Source organism: Lolium rigidum, chromosome 7 (genome assembly GCF_022539505.1).
Source record: "Lolium rigidum isolate FL_2022 chromosome 7, APGP_CSIRO_Lrig_0.1, whole genome shotgun sequence".
Taxonomy (NCBI): domain Eukaryota; kingdom Viridiplantae; phylum Streptophyta; class Magnoliopsida; order Poales; family Poaceae; genus Lolium; species Lolium rigidum.
In genome coordinates, this window is record NC_061514.1 from 30,429,227 (window position 1) to 30,445,647 (window position 16,421).

Here is a 16,421-nt window from a genome sequence, read left to right on the forward strand (position 1 = left end):
ATTTGAGCAAAGCTGAGCAGATTTTCGATCTGTTGCTTAAGGAAAAACAGCTGAAGTTACCCGAAGGCCATAAAATCCCTACAGCACAAGAAATGAACGGGAGGCCGTACTGCAAATGGCATCACTCGTTCACCCATACCACCAATGACTGCAAAGGGTTTCGTCAGCAGATCCAAACGGCGATAGAACAAGGCCGACTGATCTTTAGCCAGTTTGCCATGAAAGTGGACACACATCCGTTTCCTGGCGTCAACATGGTGGAACCCGATCACTCCGCGAGGCGTCGACTAGATTTCTCGTTCGATGTTAACATGGCAGGGCCTGTACGCCACCATGGCAAGGATAAAGAGGAAAGCAGTCACTCCCGCGGAAAGGAAAAGGAGGAGGCCGATCCACGCGACCGGCCCCGATATGATGACAGACGGTACCTCACCAAGGAACAAGTGAGAAGCGTGCGATATCAACGACCACTCTCCACGCATCTCCTTAACAAATATGAGTATCAGTACGACCGACGTCGGCAGTACGACAGAGATGACGAAAGACATCATCGGTCTGATGTAGACAATAGAAGGTACTGTCGGCATGACAGAGACGACGAAGGACATGAGCACCGCGCTAAGGAGAGGCCAAGGGAGCAGGAAGACATGGATAGACACTAGGACTGTCCCTTCTTTAAACACTGCTGGGATTCAGGGATGAGCCGATTGCCTACAATCGACAACTGCCCGGAGTGTAGACGCCGGAAGAAGGGTGCAGGGGAAGTTTCAGTTTTCAAGCGTCTAGGGCCTATCCCGCCACAGAAAAAACGAGCTGAGTCATCTCAAGATGAAGACTTTGAGGAGTCAGAAGATGAAGAAGAAGATAGGTACCACCAGCCAAGGTGGTGCCCTGATGGACTCTGCCACTCCCAAAAGCGTAGGGTTCAGCGGCTACGTAGCTTGGAGCAAGCCGAAGCGCGATACTTGCACACCTTGAGGAAAGCGCGGCCCGATCTGGCCGTGAAAATTCAGCAGACTTTGGACGAAGAGGGTCATCCACCAAAGAAAGTTTGGCGTCCCAAGCAAGAAAAAGCCGATGTGAGTACATCGGCTGGCACAAACATGGTGTTCATCCTTCCATCGGAGTTTCGTGCCCCGAGGACGAAGAAGTGCCGATAGCACGGTTTGATCGCGGTCCACAGCCAGTCATCTTTGAAAAGCCACGAGAGAAGGGCTACAAACACATGAAGGCCATGTACCTAAAAGGTTATATCAATGGGCAGCCCGTCGGCAGGATGTTGGTTGACACGGGAGCAGCGGTCAATATAATGCCATATTCCATGCTACGGCGTTTGGGACGCTCCAGTGCCGATCTCATCAAGACTAACGTCACATTAAACGACTTCAACGGCCAAGCATCAGGGACGCAAGGTGTCCTGAACGTAGATCTAACCGTAGGCCGAAAGACGATCCCAACAACATTCTTCATCGTCGACAGCAAGAGCACCTACGCTGTCCTGCTAGGAAGGGATTGGATTCACGCCAACTGCTGCATTCCATCTACAATGCACCAATGCCTGATACAGTGGGATGGAGACGTGGAAGTCGTGCATGCAGATGACTCGATCGAAGTCTCAATAGCCGGCATGAACATTTGGGACTCGGAAGACCAAGAGCCGCTCTCTGGAATTAGTTTGGACGGCTGTGATCGCATTGAGGTGACAAAAAACGGGGTGAGGCTGGTCTTATCCACCGGCCTGATAGAGTAGCAAGAGCAACATCCATCGACATGCGTGGCAAGGCCGATCCCTGCGATCGGCCCGAAAAAATAAAAAGCAAGGATCTCACTTCAAACATGTCACGTAGTCGTGGTAGGAAGACTCCCTCCTATAAGGGATCACATACAAGTTGTAAACCTTCATTGAGCAATTCAATCAACATGGAGGCCGATTCCAGCAATCGGCCAAAATTATCCTCGCCATACGTTCTGCCTGTGTTCAACGTCGACTTAACAGGCGACGGAAAGCTAGGGTACGGGTTTACGTCGGCTGATGAGCTAGAAGAGATCGACATTGGTCCTGGGGATAAGCCACGACCTACATTTATCAGCAAAAAGTTGGATCCGCGTCTGAGGGGCCTGATGATAGCTTTGTTGAAAGAATACCCAGACTGTTTTGCCTGGGATTATACAGAAATGCCCGGGTTGGACAGGAGCATCATTGAGCATCGGCTCCCTCTTAAGAAAGGATTTCGGCCGTTCCAGCAGCGAGCACGGCAGATGAAGGCCGAAATTCTAGAAGAAGTCAAGAAGGAGATTGAGAAGATGTTGAGCGCCGGGTTCATCGAGCCATGCGGGTATGCTCGAGTGGATATCTAGCATCGTACTCGTGGAGAAGAAGGACGGTCGATGGCGTGTCGCCATAGATTTTCGCGATCTCAACGAGCCACTCCGAAGGATGAGTACCCTATGCCGGTGGCCAGAGACGTTGATCAATGCAGCGGCTGGTCATAAGGTTTTAAGCTTCATGGATGGCAATGCCGGTTACAACCAGATTTTCATGGCTCCGGAAGATATACACAAGGCTGCCTTCGAGTACCGAGGTTCGGTGGGCTTGTTCGAGTTTGTGGTCATGACATTTGGGTTGAAGAATGCCGGTGCAACGTACCAACGAGCCATGAATTACATCTTTCATGATCTGATCGGCAAGTTGGTGGAGATCTACATTGATGACGTGGTGGTCAAGTCTGTCTCGGTGGAGGGACACCGGAGGATTTGCGACGCATCCTGGACCGAACTAGAAAGTTCGGACTAAGAATGAATCCAAAGAAGTGTGCCTTTGGAGTGACGGCCGGTCAGTTCCTGGGCTTCTCAGTACATGAACGTGGAATTGAAATCGGCCTGAAAAGTCAAGAGGCGGTACGAACAATGAAGCCACCTACCACCAAGAAGGAACTCCAAAGTCTCATCGGCAAAATCAATTTCGTCAGAAGGTTCATCTCTAATCTTTCAGGACGAATTGAGCCATTCATGGGATTGGTAAAAATCAAACCTGATGAGGAGTTTCACTGGGGGGCAGAGCAACAGCAAGCGTTTGATGAGATTAAAGAATATCTAACGAAGCCGCCCGTGTTGGTTCCGCCCAAGCAAGACAGGCCATTCTATATTTACCTGTCCGTAGCTGATACTTCCATCGCCTCAGTGGTAGTGCAAATCTATGATGGTATGGAACGAGTCGCTTTCTACCTCAGCAGAAGGATGTTGGATGTAGAGGAGAGGTACCCGGAGATCGAGAAGTTGTGCCTCTGCCTATTTTTTACCTGCACCAAGCTTCGTCACATCTTTCTGACAGCAGAAATCGTCATCATTTGCAAATCAGACGTCATCAAGCACATGCCGTCGGCTCCTGTTTTGAAAGGCCTACTCGGTAAATGGATGTTTGCATTATCGGAATTGGATCTCCGGTATCAACCTGCGAAAGCAGTCAAAGGACAGGCCCTGGCCGATCTGATCGCTGAGCGAATCAACACTAATATAGCAGCACTGTCTATACATGCATGGGCCATGTTCTTTGATGGATCAGTCTGCGATGATGGTTGCGGCATCGGCATCCTACTCGTGTCGCCCCGGGGGCAACCTACACCTTCTCCATCAGGCTATCTACCCCTTGCACCAATAATGTTGCTCGAGTATGAAGCGGTACGTAAGGGGATGGAGTTGCTAATTGAAGCCGAGGCGAAGCGGTGGAACTCTTTGGAGACTCAAAGTTGGTGATCTCCCAGCTCACGGACGAATACAAGTGTGAGAGCGAGTCGCTCTTCCCGTTATGGATGCATTGCCGCGAGCTGATGACACAGTTTAGGTACATAAACTTCAACTGGGTCCCGAGATCGCAGAATACGGAGGCGAACGATCTCGCACAGATGGCATTAGGCTATAAGGATATAGTGGAAGGAGCCGATGTCCAGATATATTTCATGGAGCCAGATGATTGGAGAGCCGATATCTTCAATTACTTGAAAGATTTGGCTCGGGGGGCACCTAAACGGATAAGGTACAATGCCATGAAGTATGTCCTTATTGGGGATGACATGTTCTACAGGACCTTGGAAGGGTTACTTCTCAAATGTTTGGGAACAGCCGAGGCAAATCGGCTCTTACACGAGGTACATGAAGGCGCCTGTGGAACTCATCAATCGGCTCATAAGATGAAGTGGTTGATCAGGCGATCAGGGTTTTATTGGCCCACCATGCTGGAGGACTGTTTCAATTACTATAAAGGTTTTCAAGCATGTCAGAAATTTGGGAGCATTCAGATGGTACCTGCGTCAGCAATGAACCCTATCATCAAGCCTTGGCCATTTCGAGGATGGGGCATGGATATGATCGGCAAAATCCATCCTGCATCGAGCAAAGGCCACGAGTGGATTTTGGCCATCACAGATTATTTTACTAAATGGGTGGAAGCCGTCCCTATGAAGTCAGTAAAATCAGAAGATGTTATCAACTTTGTGAAAGAACATGTCATTCATAGATTCGGGATTCCCCAGACTATCACGACCGATGGAGGTTCGGTTTTCATTTCTAAAGAGTTCAGAAAGTTCTGCGACGACATGGGAATTAAGCTGATCCGATCGTCCACATACTATGCTCATGCAAATTGGCAGGCTGAAGCGTCCTACAAGAGCCTTATCAAGCTGATTAAGAGGAACATCGACGAGTATCCTAGACGTTGGCACGAGGTATTATCGGAGGCTTTGTGGGCTTATCGCATGTCATGTCATGGAACAGTGAAAACCTCGCCATACCATCTGGTCTATGGACAAGAAGCCGTGTTACCCTGGGAGATCACGGCCGGGTCGAGACGTGTCACGTTTCAGAATGACTTAACAAGCGAAGAATATGCAGCCACGATGAGTGATAGCGTTGAGGATCCGACGGAACTTAGACTTTGGTCACTTGAGAAAATTAAGGAGAACAAGGCCAAGGTGGCTCGTGCATATAATAAGAAGGTGAAGCCAATGGAGTTCCACGTTGGTGATGCGGTATGGGAAGCTGTATTGCCGTTGGGTACTAAGGACAAGGCGTATGGTAAATGGTCTCCAAATTGGCACGGGCCGTACAGAGTCGACCAAGTCCTAAAAGGCAATGCATACATGCTCGAGCAGTTGGATGGTGTGAAATTCCCAGTGGCCGTCAATGGCCAGCATCTCAAGAAGTATTTCCCAAGTATGTGGGATGATGGGCAGTGAAATACGGGGGCCAATTTTAAATCGGCCAGTAAAAAAAAATCTAAACAAAAGCATAGCCGATGCACTGACATCGACTTTAGAGCTGAAAAGCCGATGCGGAGCCATCGACTATAGAGGAACAACTGTCATAAGCAAGTATCAGGTCACCATTCAATTTTACATTCGATTTTGGGACTGGCCTTGTTGGCGTTTTGGGTAAAGACCGATGTATTGCCATCGGCTTTTTTGGGCAATGATTTATTTTGATAATCGGAAGAATTAAGCATGGAATCCTTCTTCATTGATTTAAAAAGGGGATTTCTTACAAGGAGGAGCCGATTGCTCAAGGAAGAAAGAACAAAAGCCGATTACTACTACTACTAATCCTATACTAGTAGTCCCTAATCTAAGGGCCGTTGCTGCCCTCGTCGTCGTCATCGCTGCCGCCGGCGCTGCTGCTGGCGGGCTCCTCGTCGCTGCTCCCGTAGCCCTCTACGGGAGCCTCTTCCTCTTCGTCGTCGTCGTTGTCGTCGTCGTACGACCCGGCGCGGAAGCGCTTCGCCGGCGGGTATTCGTCGGAGGAATCGTCGTCCTCCTCTTCGTCCTCCTCGTCGGAGGAGGTGTAGCCGTCCCACGAGAAGCGGTCGTCCTCGCTCCCCGCCTCCAGCTCCCCATCGACGAGGAACTGGAAGTCATCTTCTCCCTCGGTCAAGGACTTGTCGTCCTCGGACCAGACGGAGAAATCGTGGGACTCGATGTCCCACTTCTCAGGGGCGCGGAGGTCGTACGCCGCCAGCGAGTCCCACTCCGGCGTGGGCTCACGGGAGGAAGAAGATAAGGAGGAGAGACCCGATGAGGCGGAGGAGGAGGAGGAGGAAGACATGGCTACAGAGGAAGGGGGTTTTTTGCCGACGGCTAGTGCGGAGCAAGAGGATGAAGAGGTGAACTGCTCGGTGCGGTTAAATAATGGGGATATAGTGGAGGCTTAATGTTGCAGCGGTTTCGAGGAAGTGGTGCCAAAGAAGCTCGTCAAATCGTGCAGAGAAGTTGAGAAGGCAAGGCATCATGATGAAGGATACTGCGACGGTTCTGCTCTGCCACGACGTGACCCTACGAAGCAGAAAAAACAGAGTGGTTTTGAAATTATCATTGCCAAAACCAGGGGGCATGTGTTATCACCAGAATTTAACCAAGTCTGGAGATGGGCCGTGATTAAATGGGCTTAGAGGATATGCACGGAAGATATTCCTGAATCGGCCTTGTACAAGAAGTTTGGGCTAGACTGCCCGTGTATATGTAAATTATAGTAGGTTACGTGTCGGTTAGAATTAAGAGATAGAGTTTAGCTCGTACACGGTTGGGTTTATTCCCAAGTTAGAAAGTCTACGGACTTTAAATATGTATCTAGGGTTATTGAGAAAGAAGGACGATCACGTTCACAACAAATCAATCTAGGCGCATCGCCACCCCTTGTTTCGAGGGTTTCTCCCGGGTAAGCAACATGCTGCCTAGATCGCATCTTGCGATCTAGGCAGTATCAGTTTATTCGTTGTTGGTGTTGCTCGTGCTGAAGCCTTTTTGATGGCGAGCAACACCCTTATCTTAGGTGTTTTGGGGCGGACGTCGATGGTTTCACGACGTACTTGTTTAGCTACGCTGCCCCTCGATACCTAGCTGCCCTTACACCTATTCTAGGTGTAAGGGCGGCATCATGCTTGTTCTTTATCTAGTAGATCTAATCCGTTATAGTTGCTCCTTGTTCTTCAAGGATTGGTTTGATATCCGTATGGTTAGGCCTTATAAACGGGTTGAACGATCCGGTAGTGCGTAAGGTGTGGTTTATTAAGCCCTAAAGGGATTGTTCCGGGGATCAACTTCATGTTGGTTTTTAGGCCTCTTTAGGGCTGGTTCTCCATCATCTTACGTATCTGCTAGGCTCAACTACGCGTAGGATGTTCCGATTATGCGGTGAAAACCCCAAACTATCGTAGATTAGTTTAGCTTGATATCGATATAGCATGATCCCCATGTCATCATAAATCTAACATGAACCATGGGGTAATCGGCTCTTTGAGCCGATCCACAGGGCAACCTAAGAGCCGATCGGGGCTCGTATTTAATGTTTACGTGTTTGCCATGCAGGAAACTAGTCGAAGCAATCCATCACCTTCCTGACCAGGTATAGGTCAGGTGGCACGCCCTCGTAAGCACCAGGACGTGTGCCAGAAGGCATTGCGGGCCGTCGCCCGAGGGACCAGGGTCCACCGCAGTCCTGGGAGCCTCCCGGCTCTACAGTGTTGTCCGTCGCTACTCGCCGGTGGGTTTTTGATAGCAACAACAACATGAAGTAGCAATGAATATGTGGTGTCATATTGAGATCTTATTAGCTTGGCACAACTTGGGCAAAAGAAACTGGGAGATAACTTAAGCTTGCGATGAGGCATTAATTTAGTGTAGAGCCGTAGCAACGCACGGGTATTTTGCTAGTATTAGATATATATTACGAATAATTAAATCACTAGAAAGTTCAAATATTATATTTTTCAATGGTATAATTTTTTATGTTATATGTTTCATATTTTATTATTTAAATTGGCAATCTAGGTACACGTGTAAGACCTATAAACCGATATGGAGGGAGTTAAAACGGGTCGCTCTTGATTAGCCCCCACCACAAGACAATTATGCGCCGGTATGGATTCTACCAAGGCTCTTAATTATGCGTCTTCTTTGCTAGCCGCGTAAACTCATATATTGTTTGTTTGTACTTTTTGGTTGTGCTTTCTAAAGAATCCACTGGGTAGAGCCTTATATTTTTGTAGTGTATTTTTCCGTTGAGTTGAATTTTTTATGACATCAAATTTTGTATTAACTCCATCCCAAAGCTTAAGGTTTATATTATTTTTAGAAAGTCAAACAATGTCAAGTTTGATTAAGTTTTTACTAAAAAACATTAACATGCTAAATACAAAATTAATATCATTAAATAGATAATGAAATATACGTTCGTATGTTATCTACAAAATATTATATTAGTTCATATATTGTTCTAAAAGTTTGGTTAAACTTTATTTGATTTGACTTACCAAAAAAATTATAAGCCATAATCTTTAGGATGGAGTTATTACATTCTAAAATGTGTCAATGAGCTAAAAAAAATACACAATTTTAAAAGCTAGAGTTTTAAATATATTGTATCTTTCCTATAGTACTATCTGTTTAATATGGAAGAACATAACTGAAAAAGCCCAAAAGAATACCTAAATATCATTATTTCTATGTTTGTAATGCATTTTGGATTGGTCGGACCTTGTCATGGGTCCAAAGATGCCTCGAGACTTTTGGAAACTGCAGCTAGGAAAAACCCTAGCCCCTTAGCCGCTCCCGCGGGCGGCCTGGGGCTCCCGGCGGCGCCCCCCCTCGTCTCCCTCCTCCCTCCCCCTCCTCCTCGCCGCCGCCTCAGCGCGTCGCCGGGCGAAGCCCGTGCGGCGCCGGCGGCGGCGGGGCCACTCTCTCCCCCTCGTGCGGTGGCAGCGGCGCGGGCTGGCGCGGCCGGCGAGGGCGTCGTGCTGGCGTGGGGTGCGGCGGCGCGGTTCCTGCAACGGCGTGGCGGCTGCGTGGCCTGGGCGTGCTCGCGGCGGCTCTCCCCGGAGTGGTCGACGGCGGGCGACGCGAGCTCTGCGCGCGGCGGCCTGGTGCTGCGCGGGGGCATCGGGTTGAGGTCCTGCACGGCCAGGCGCGGTGGGCGTCGGCGCTCGTCCGGCCGGCCATGGAGGAGACCAGCATGCTGTGGGCTGTGCGGATCCAGATCGGGTCTGGCCGCCTCGATTCGGGCCGGGCAGGGGCCCGGGCCCCTTCGAGCCCATCCATCTCTGCCCAGATCTGCGTGCTCCGGCCGCCTCGGGGGCGGTTTGGTGGTCGATCTGGCAGGGGGTGCTCTTTCCAGTGGGTCGGCGGCGGTGCTATGGCGGCCCGGAGTCCTTGGTCGGTGTCTGCGGTCCTCGCAATGGTGTCTTCCGTGCGTAGCAGTTTGTTGTGCTCAGAGTTGGGTGCCGGGGCGGCGGCCCTGGTCGGTGGGAGCCATTTTGGTTGGCGGGCGTGCCAGTGGCTCAGGAGCTGGCCGGAAACCATGGTCGCGGGGGCGACGTGGTGGCCGGCGAGCTGCGTGCGGTGGCAGTGGATCGACCGCTCCGTCGGTCGGTGTCCTGTGTAGAAGGCGGGGAGAGTTCGCCGAGGGGAAACCCTTGCCCGCCCGGGCCACGACGGCGACGTCCGCGGACGCCGTTCCCTTCTTGAAGGCGTTGTTGAGGCTTCTCCCTGTCCTTCTACGTGCTCCGGGTGAAAGCCCAAGATCCTTGGATCGGGCGGTGGCGGCGCTCTCGTGCCGTGATCTTCTTGAAGACACCGCCTTGGAGTCCACAGTGTGCAGCTCTCCGTTGGTGGTGTGGCTGAGGCGCGATATTCGTCGAGCAAGGTGCTCCGGGTGAAAACCTAAGATCTGCGGATTGGGCGGTGACGACGCGCTCGTGTCGTGTTCTTCTTGAAGACATCGTCTTGGAGTTTACCAGTGTTCTTCGGATGTCGTTGGCTCTTCCCTTGGTGACCTTCGGCAAGGCTTGCGTCCTGCCCTGCTTCCTCGTCGGGTTTCCATGGTGCTGCTTGTGGGGGTTCGATCGGTGGTGGTCGATGCACAGTGGTGGTCGGCCACTGGTGGCGCTGCCCGCGGCGGGGAGCTCTGTTGACGGCGTGCGTGTTCGATGGCTCGCTCTAGGGTGAGCTCCGGCCCGACTACTTGTTGCTGTCCGGTGTCTTCTCCGAATCTTCGTAGGCTTCGTAAGGGTCGTGATCACCGTTCGAGGTTCCGGTTGTAGCCATGTTGGCAATTCGTGTGGGTGTGTGGGTGTGTGTTGTAAGCTGGGCTCAGCTCTTTGTACCTTGTCGCCGTTGTGGCGTTATTAATTTAACGTCGGGCCTTTGGCCTTTGATCTAAAAAAAAAAGGTGCCTCGATCAACAAATGAGATGGGTCGGCATTCATAGGGTTGGTGGCAAGAGAGCCAGCGATACCCGCCTGGCTCGTGGACCCGCTAAGGCTACTTAAGGAGGAGATCACCTGACGGAAGAGGCATTGAAGATCAGAGTGGAACGGCTCTATTCCTTTTCCCCTTTGCTGAACATTTTCTCCAACCTCCGGTTAAGAAGTGGAACCATTGCCACCAAAACTTGCTAAATCAATTTCGGTTGATATATGAAGTACAAAATGTAATGAAAATGGTAAGCTAGTGTGATTCCATGCATAAATTGCGATACATTACTGTTTAGTTTCCATGTATACATGCAGCTTGAGTACATGCAGATAATATTGTATCAACTTATTATTCTATAAATCATTGATTTCATCTGCTGGATTCACCATGTCATCTCATTCTCATCAAAGAAGAGCTCCTTGAAGCGGGCCAGGTGATCTGGCTTCATTGCTACGGCCACCGCGACATCCCCACTGTTTCCAATATTGTAAATGAACCAAGTGTAGGACATAGCAGCCGGTGCAACGAGTGCTGGCTCCCCCCACCCAAAGTCGGCATCATGGGACACCATGCCCATCCAGCTTATGACCCGCAGGTCTGTATCTGGGAGCTCCCTCCCAGGTTTAGACCGCTCATCCGCCATCTCCAGGTAGTCCACAGTTGAACGTGCGTACTCGTCACCCTGATTCGTCGCCATGCGAAGCTGCTGTGCTCCAAACTTGAGGGGGTTGGCGAGGAGGTCTCCAACCTTAGCTGACACCGACGTCCGCACACCAGCGTTTCCAAAGTAGGCGCTGGGAAGCGGGGGTGAGAGACGGGCACGCATGTCGACCACCGTGTAGAGTCGAGACTTGGCGTCGGGGGCTAGCGCACGCGCCATTAACGTGCAGCGCCATATGTGAGCCACGAGAGAGCGGAACAAGGACTCGCCCGTGTGCGCACGGAGCGCGGCAGCCTGCGCATTGGTCACGCGCATGATGACACCAATTAACTCCGACGGCCTGGCACTTGTTGCATATCCGGCGTTCTGGCAGTACTCATGGCTGTGGTCGAAGAGGATGACTGGCGGGGAGCGTGCCTGGGGGGCCCTTCGGTCGAGGAACGGTGCTACCACAGCCCCGGTAGCGCCCCTAGCCATGCTAGACCACGTCTGCATGAAGTGGAAAGAGCTGCGGCCATCAAGGGCATAGTGGTGCATGCCCGTGCCGAGTACCACGCCTCCTCTGTTAGGAATAAGCACGATCTTACTCCAGCACGGTGTAGTCTCCGTATAGGACTAGAGTTGTAGTCCGGGTAGGATTAGTATAGATTTCCTAGTTGGTCCTTTGGTCCTGCCTATGCGTGTATATATACGTGTGCACCTAGGCTGTAATCTGTACCGTGAGAGCCAAAGTAAGAAATAAGAAGAGAGGTGCGATATGCACCTTGAGCAATCCAATCAGTTTTTGCGTATCCGTGCAAGTAGTACTAGCTGAATCGTAAAGGCTCGATCTAGCTAGCAGCATACGTACGTGCGCGGAAGTAATCGCGTACGTGCGCGCGTCTCGCCGGAATAGCGTCTCGCTGGTATCGTCGTTTATCGTCGCTCACGCCGGAAGTACACAGCGTGTCGGGCCAGTTCTAACAATTGGTATCAGAGCCTGAGGTTATTCGTCCGTGATTTTCTGAAAGTACTAGAAGATCATGGCGATGGTGAAGGCAGGCGAGACATCGGCATCGGTGGTGGAGACGGTGGGGCCGGCTTTGTATCCGCGCCTCGATCGCAAGGACTACGGGCTTTGGGCCCTCAACATGGAGGTGGCCATGGAAGCTGCGGAGATCTGGGAGGCCGTTGATCCCGGCGGCGATGATTACGTCAAGGGAGGCGCGAAGTACACGAAGGATCGCAAAGCACTAACGGCGATCTATTCCGTCGTGCCGAAGGACGTGATGCAGCACCTCGTCGGAAAGAAGTCGGCGAAGGATGCGTGGGAGACGATCAAGACCTTGCACCAAGGTCATGCCCGCGTGAGGGAAGCGCATCTTCAAACTTTGACGAAAAGTTATGAAGATCTGAAGATGGAGGAAAGCGAGACGGTTGATCAGTTTGCCGCCCGTTTCGTCACCCTCATCAACGCAATCAGGGGATATGGCGAGAGGTTGGATGAGATCAAGAACGTCAGAAGGTTCTTGCGTGCCGCACCGGGGCGCTATATGCAGATCGTTACATCGATCGAACAGTGTATCGACCTAAATACACTGACGGTTGATGATCTCGTCGGAAGATTCAAGGCACACGATGAGAGAATCCGGCTTAGCTTCGATGATCCGGACCAGAGTGAGCACTTGATGCTCACGAAGCAGCAGTGGATGACTCTTTCGAAAGAAAAGCAAGGAGGGTCCACGAGCCGCAGCAACGGGAAGGAGAAGCAACGCCCGGCAAAAAAGTACATCGCTGAGCAGGAGGAGGAAGATGACGAAGCTCCACCGCGAAGGAAGTTTGACATAAAGAAAGTAAGGTGTCATAAATGCGGCAAGCTTGGTCACTTCAAATCTGATTGCCGAGAACCACTGAAGGAGAGGGCCTTCATGGCCCAGCAAGGAGATGATGGACCGATGATGCTGATGCTCGAGGAGTGCAAGCAGATGGATAAGGAGGAGTTAGCTCCTCCGGTGCCGGCTATGGAGATTGTGACGCTCATGGAAGAGAAGGTTTACCTTCATGACAAGCGAGGGACGAAGACGGGTGGCAACGTCTGGTGCCTCGACACGGGCGCGAGCAATCATATGACCGGCGTCAAGTCCCTATTCTCAGAATTAGATCTCTCGGTGGGAGGCACCGTTCGATTCGGTGACGGGTCAACGGTCGATATCGCAGGGCGAGGCAATGTCCTGCTTGAGATGCAGTATGGCGGTCCTAAGGTACTCACTAATGTGTACTATATTCCCAAGTTAAAGAGAAATATCATCAGTCTTGGTACCCTTGCGGAGCGTGGATGCAAGATTGTGATCGAAGATGACTATCTATGGGGATATGATCGCCAAAGGAAGCTTATGATGAAGGTGGAGAGGTCGAAGAACAGACTCTACTACCTAGACTTGGATCGGGTGGATCCAGTGTTCCAAGATAAATCCAAGTCTGTCACGCATGACATAATTTGCGAGAAAGAAAAATCGTGGCATCCAGCTGAGGCTAAAGGTGCAGACGGGGTAGACATCCCAGCAAAACATGCAAAGAAACATGCACGTTATATGCCTCGGTTATGTCAAGAGATACTCAACTTTGCTGTTGCTAGCATCAATGAAGGTTGTACATGTACGGGACAACCAGAAGACAGCGCTACGCTTGGAAGCAATCAAGCGAGCAGCAGTGGGACGTCGGCAGAAGCAGGCGATCCAGAACACGCATGCACTCCAGGAATCTCGCCTGGATGCAGCGCTCGGTCAAGACGGCCAGAAGTAGGCGAACCAGAAGGAAGTGGCTCGTCAGGAGGAGCTCCACGTGAGGAGCTTGGGCGAAAACAATGCCCAGCAAAGAGTGCTTCATGTGAAGAAAAAATCACAGAAGCAGGAGATGTCGTTGGTGGTTCAATGCTACCAGGTAGACCAAGTGCAGAAGCTCCAGAAAGTGAAGGGCTTAGCAGCCCAGAAAGCGGCCACGATGGGGACAGCAGTGTTGTTGTTCTAACCGAGCCAGAAGAGACTAATCCAGAAGCTAGAGGTCGAACTAGTGCATCGCTAGAAGGAGTCAAGCCAGTTTCATGCTACATGGAGTTAGCTAGGAAGCTTAATCAGCATAGTTTGGCTGGCTCTGGATATAGGTGCCTAGGCCAAAAGCAGCGGCCAGAATCATACGAGCTAGTTATATCTTTCGAGAAATACTTCGACAAGGTAGTAAGCAAAAGGAGAATAGAAGGAAAAACCAAGGAGACGAGCACCGATGAACAGGTGAAGACCGAAGACGCGGACAAGGATGGTAAGCGACAAGCCATGGAGAAGCCGGCGAAGGTAAAGTCGGTGACATGGAAGACACAGAGAGCGACGAAAGCAATGTCGACGATGATGACCGAAACGGTGAAAGCAATACCGAGGGTAACACCTACGCATAGTAAGTGGCGTATTTGGGACCCTGGTCGAAATGAAGCACACGTCGTGCTTAGGGGGGTGATTGTTAGGAATAAGCACGATCTTACTCCAGCACGGTGTAGTCTCCGTATAGGACTAGAGTTGTAGTCCGGGTAGGATTAGTATAGATTTCCTAGTTGGTCCTTTGGTCCTGCCTATGCGTGTATATATACGTGTGCACCTAGGCTGTAATCTGTACCGTGAGAGCCAAAGTAAGAAATAAGAAGAGAGGTGCGATATGCACCTTGAGCAATCCAATCAGTTTTTGCGTATCCGTGCAAGTAGTACTAGCTGAATCGTAAAGGCTCGATCTAGCTAGCAGCATACGTACGTGCGCGGAAGTAATCGCGTACGTGCGCGCGTCTCGCCGGAATAGCGTCTCGCTGGTATCGTCGTTTATCGTCGCTCACGCCGGAAGTACACAGCGTGTCGGGCCAGTTCTAACATCCTCCACGTAAGAAGGTAACCTGATTGCCAAAAAATGATAGTTAGCAAATCTGTTACTATATATGTAAGAAAAGGAATGATGTACCTCACCAAACTAACCTGAAGCAGGAGCAAGGGTGCGCCGGGGCCGACCTCTTTTTCATAAGGAGGCACGAACATGTCACTCATCGCTTTCGATGGCATGAAGTCCTCGAGGTCGTCTAGCACAACATCAGACTCAGCGACAACGAAAACGGCACCCTCGCCGTTGCAATCAATCTCCACCCGCCCGTCGGGGGCCATGCCGAGCCGCCCAGCCAAAGGGTAGAACAACACCAGCGCCATGGCCAGGGCTGTCCTTAGGACGTCCGCCGAGAAGAACCCAGAGCGGTCATCATGGCGGGGGCGGAACAGGTAGATCGTCGGCGAGTAGCCGCTTCGCACGCCAAGGTCGAGGTTGGATAGCCAAAACGGGCCATGCGGGGTATCCTCACTCGGTCTGACCAGCTCCGACCTGATGACATTGATGCCCATGATGGTTACTACATGTGTCTGAATTGACTGTGTTTGATCCTCATTAGAACGGGATGGTTTCATATATAGGCATCCCAAGGTGCATGGAAACTTATGAATGTACCCACCTGGTTAGTAATTAACATTCATTAGAATTAATTACGCATTCAAATATCAGCTAAAAATGGCAAGCCATATCACAACGATAAGAAGGCAACATGTAATGACGCATTCAATTTCAATTATCATCTAAGAAGGGCAAGGTATATCGCATCCCCCCCCCCCCTATTTCAATGAATAAGTTTTTTTTTCAAAAGTCACGTCAAATAAAGTTGGATCGAAATTTTAGAAAAATCTATCAGCAACTATAAAATATATTTCATGGTGTATGTAACTATATTAATTTTGTATTTTGCATGCTAATAATTTTTTGTGAAAACTGGATCAAACATTATATGGTTTGACTTTTTAAAAATAATATAGACCTTATTCTTTGTTCGGATGGAGTAAGAAAGACATGGCTTATCACATAAGAATGCTCTTAAATGACGTAGCTAAACATAGGATACCAATAAATATTCCATACGCACACATGAAGAAAGGGGACAATTCATTGCCATTAACAATATCACTATTGCATTCCGAGGTTGAAATCACTCAATAAAATGAAATAGTTATCCATTTGTTGACACTCCAAATTTTAGTTCACCTAAAAAGGAAATCAGTAAGTTCATTAATGATATCATGAATGCAATCACATTAAGGGAGAAGGTACTAATGTAATTACTTAACCATATCCTAAATAGTACTCAGAGGTAAATATTAGAACATATACTAATTTTATCCATCCTAAACATAGTCAGACCCTATTTTAACATGTGAGTTTACTCCCTCCATTTCATATCCATCCTAAACAACTAATATGGAATGGAGTGAGTAGGTAATACATCTACTACGTTTTCTTACAAAACAAAAAAAAAATTATGTGGACATGTCTCGTTCAAAAGGCCAATACTCTAGTACATTTTATTTTATTTGTGAAACGATAAGATGACTTGATCTTGGTACTTGGTACCACCAGCTATTAAAGCAATATGTAAACTAGCAATGGTATGTATCACTGTATAAATAAATTGACATATC

General features: G+C 49.8%; 1 protein-coding gene across 1 annotated transcript; it reads right to left on the minus strand.

Moving 5' to 3' along the window:
• Positions 1 to 10,617: 10,617 nt before the first annotated feature.
• LOC124671106 (hydroxycinnamoyltransferase 4-like) lies at positions 10,618 to 15,299 on the minus strand. Its single transcript, XM_047207535.1, has 2 exons — positions 14,872 to 15,299; positions 10,618 to 11,458 (listed from the first exon to the last, which is right to left on the minus strand). The coding sequence occupies exons 1-2, from the start codon at positions 15,297 to 15,299 to the stop codon at positions 10,618 to 10,620; spliced, it is 1,269 nt and encodes a 422-aa protein (XP_047063491.1).
• Between the last annotated feature and the right edge of the window lie 1,122 nt (positions 15,300 to 16,421).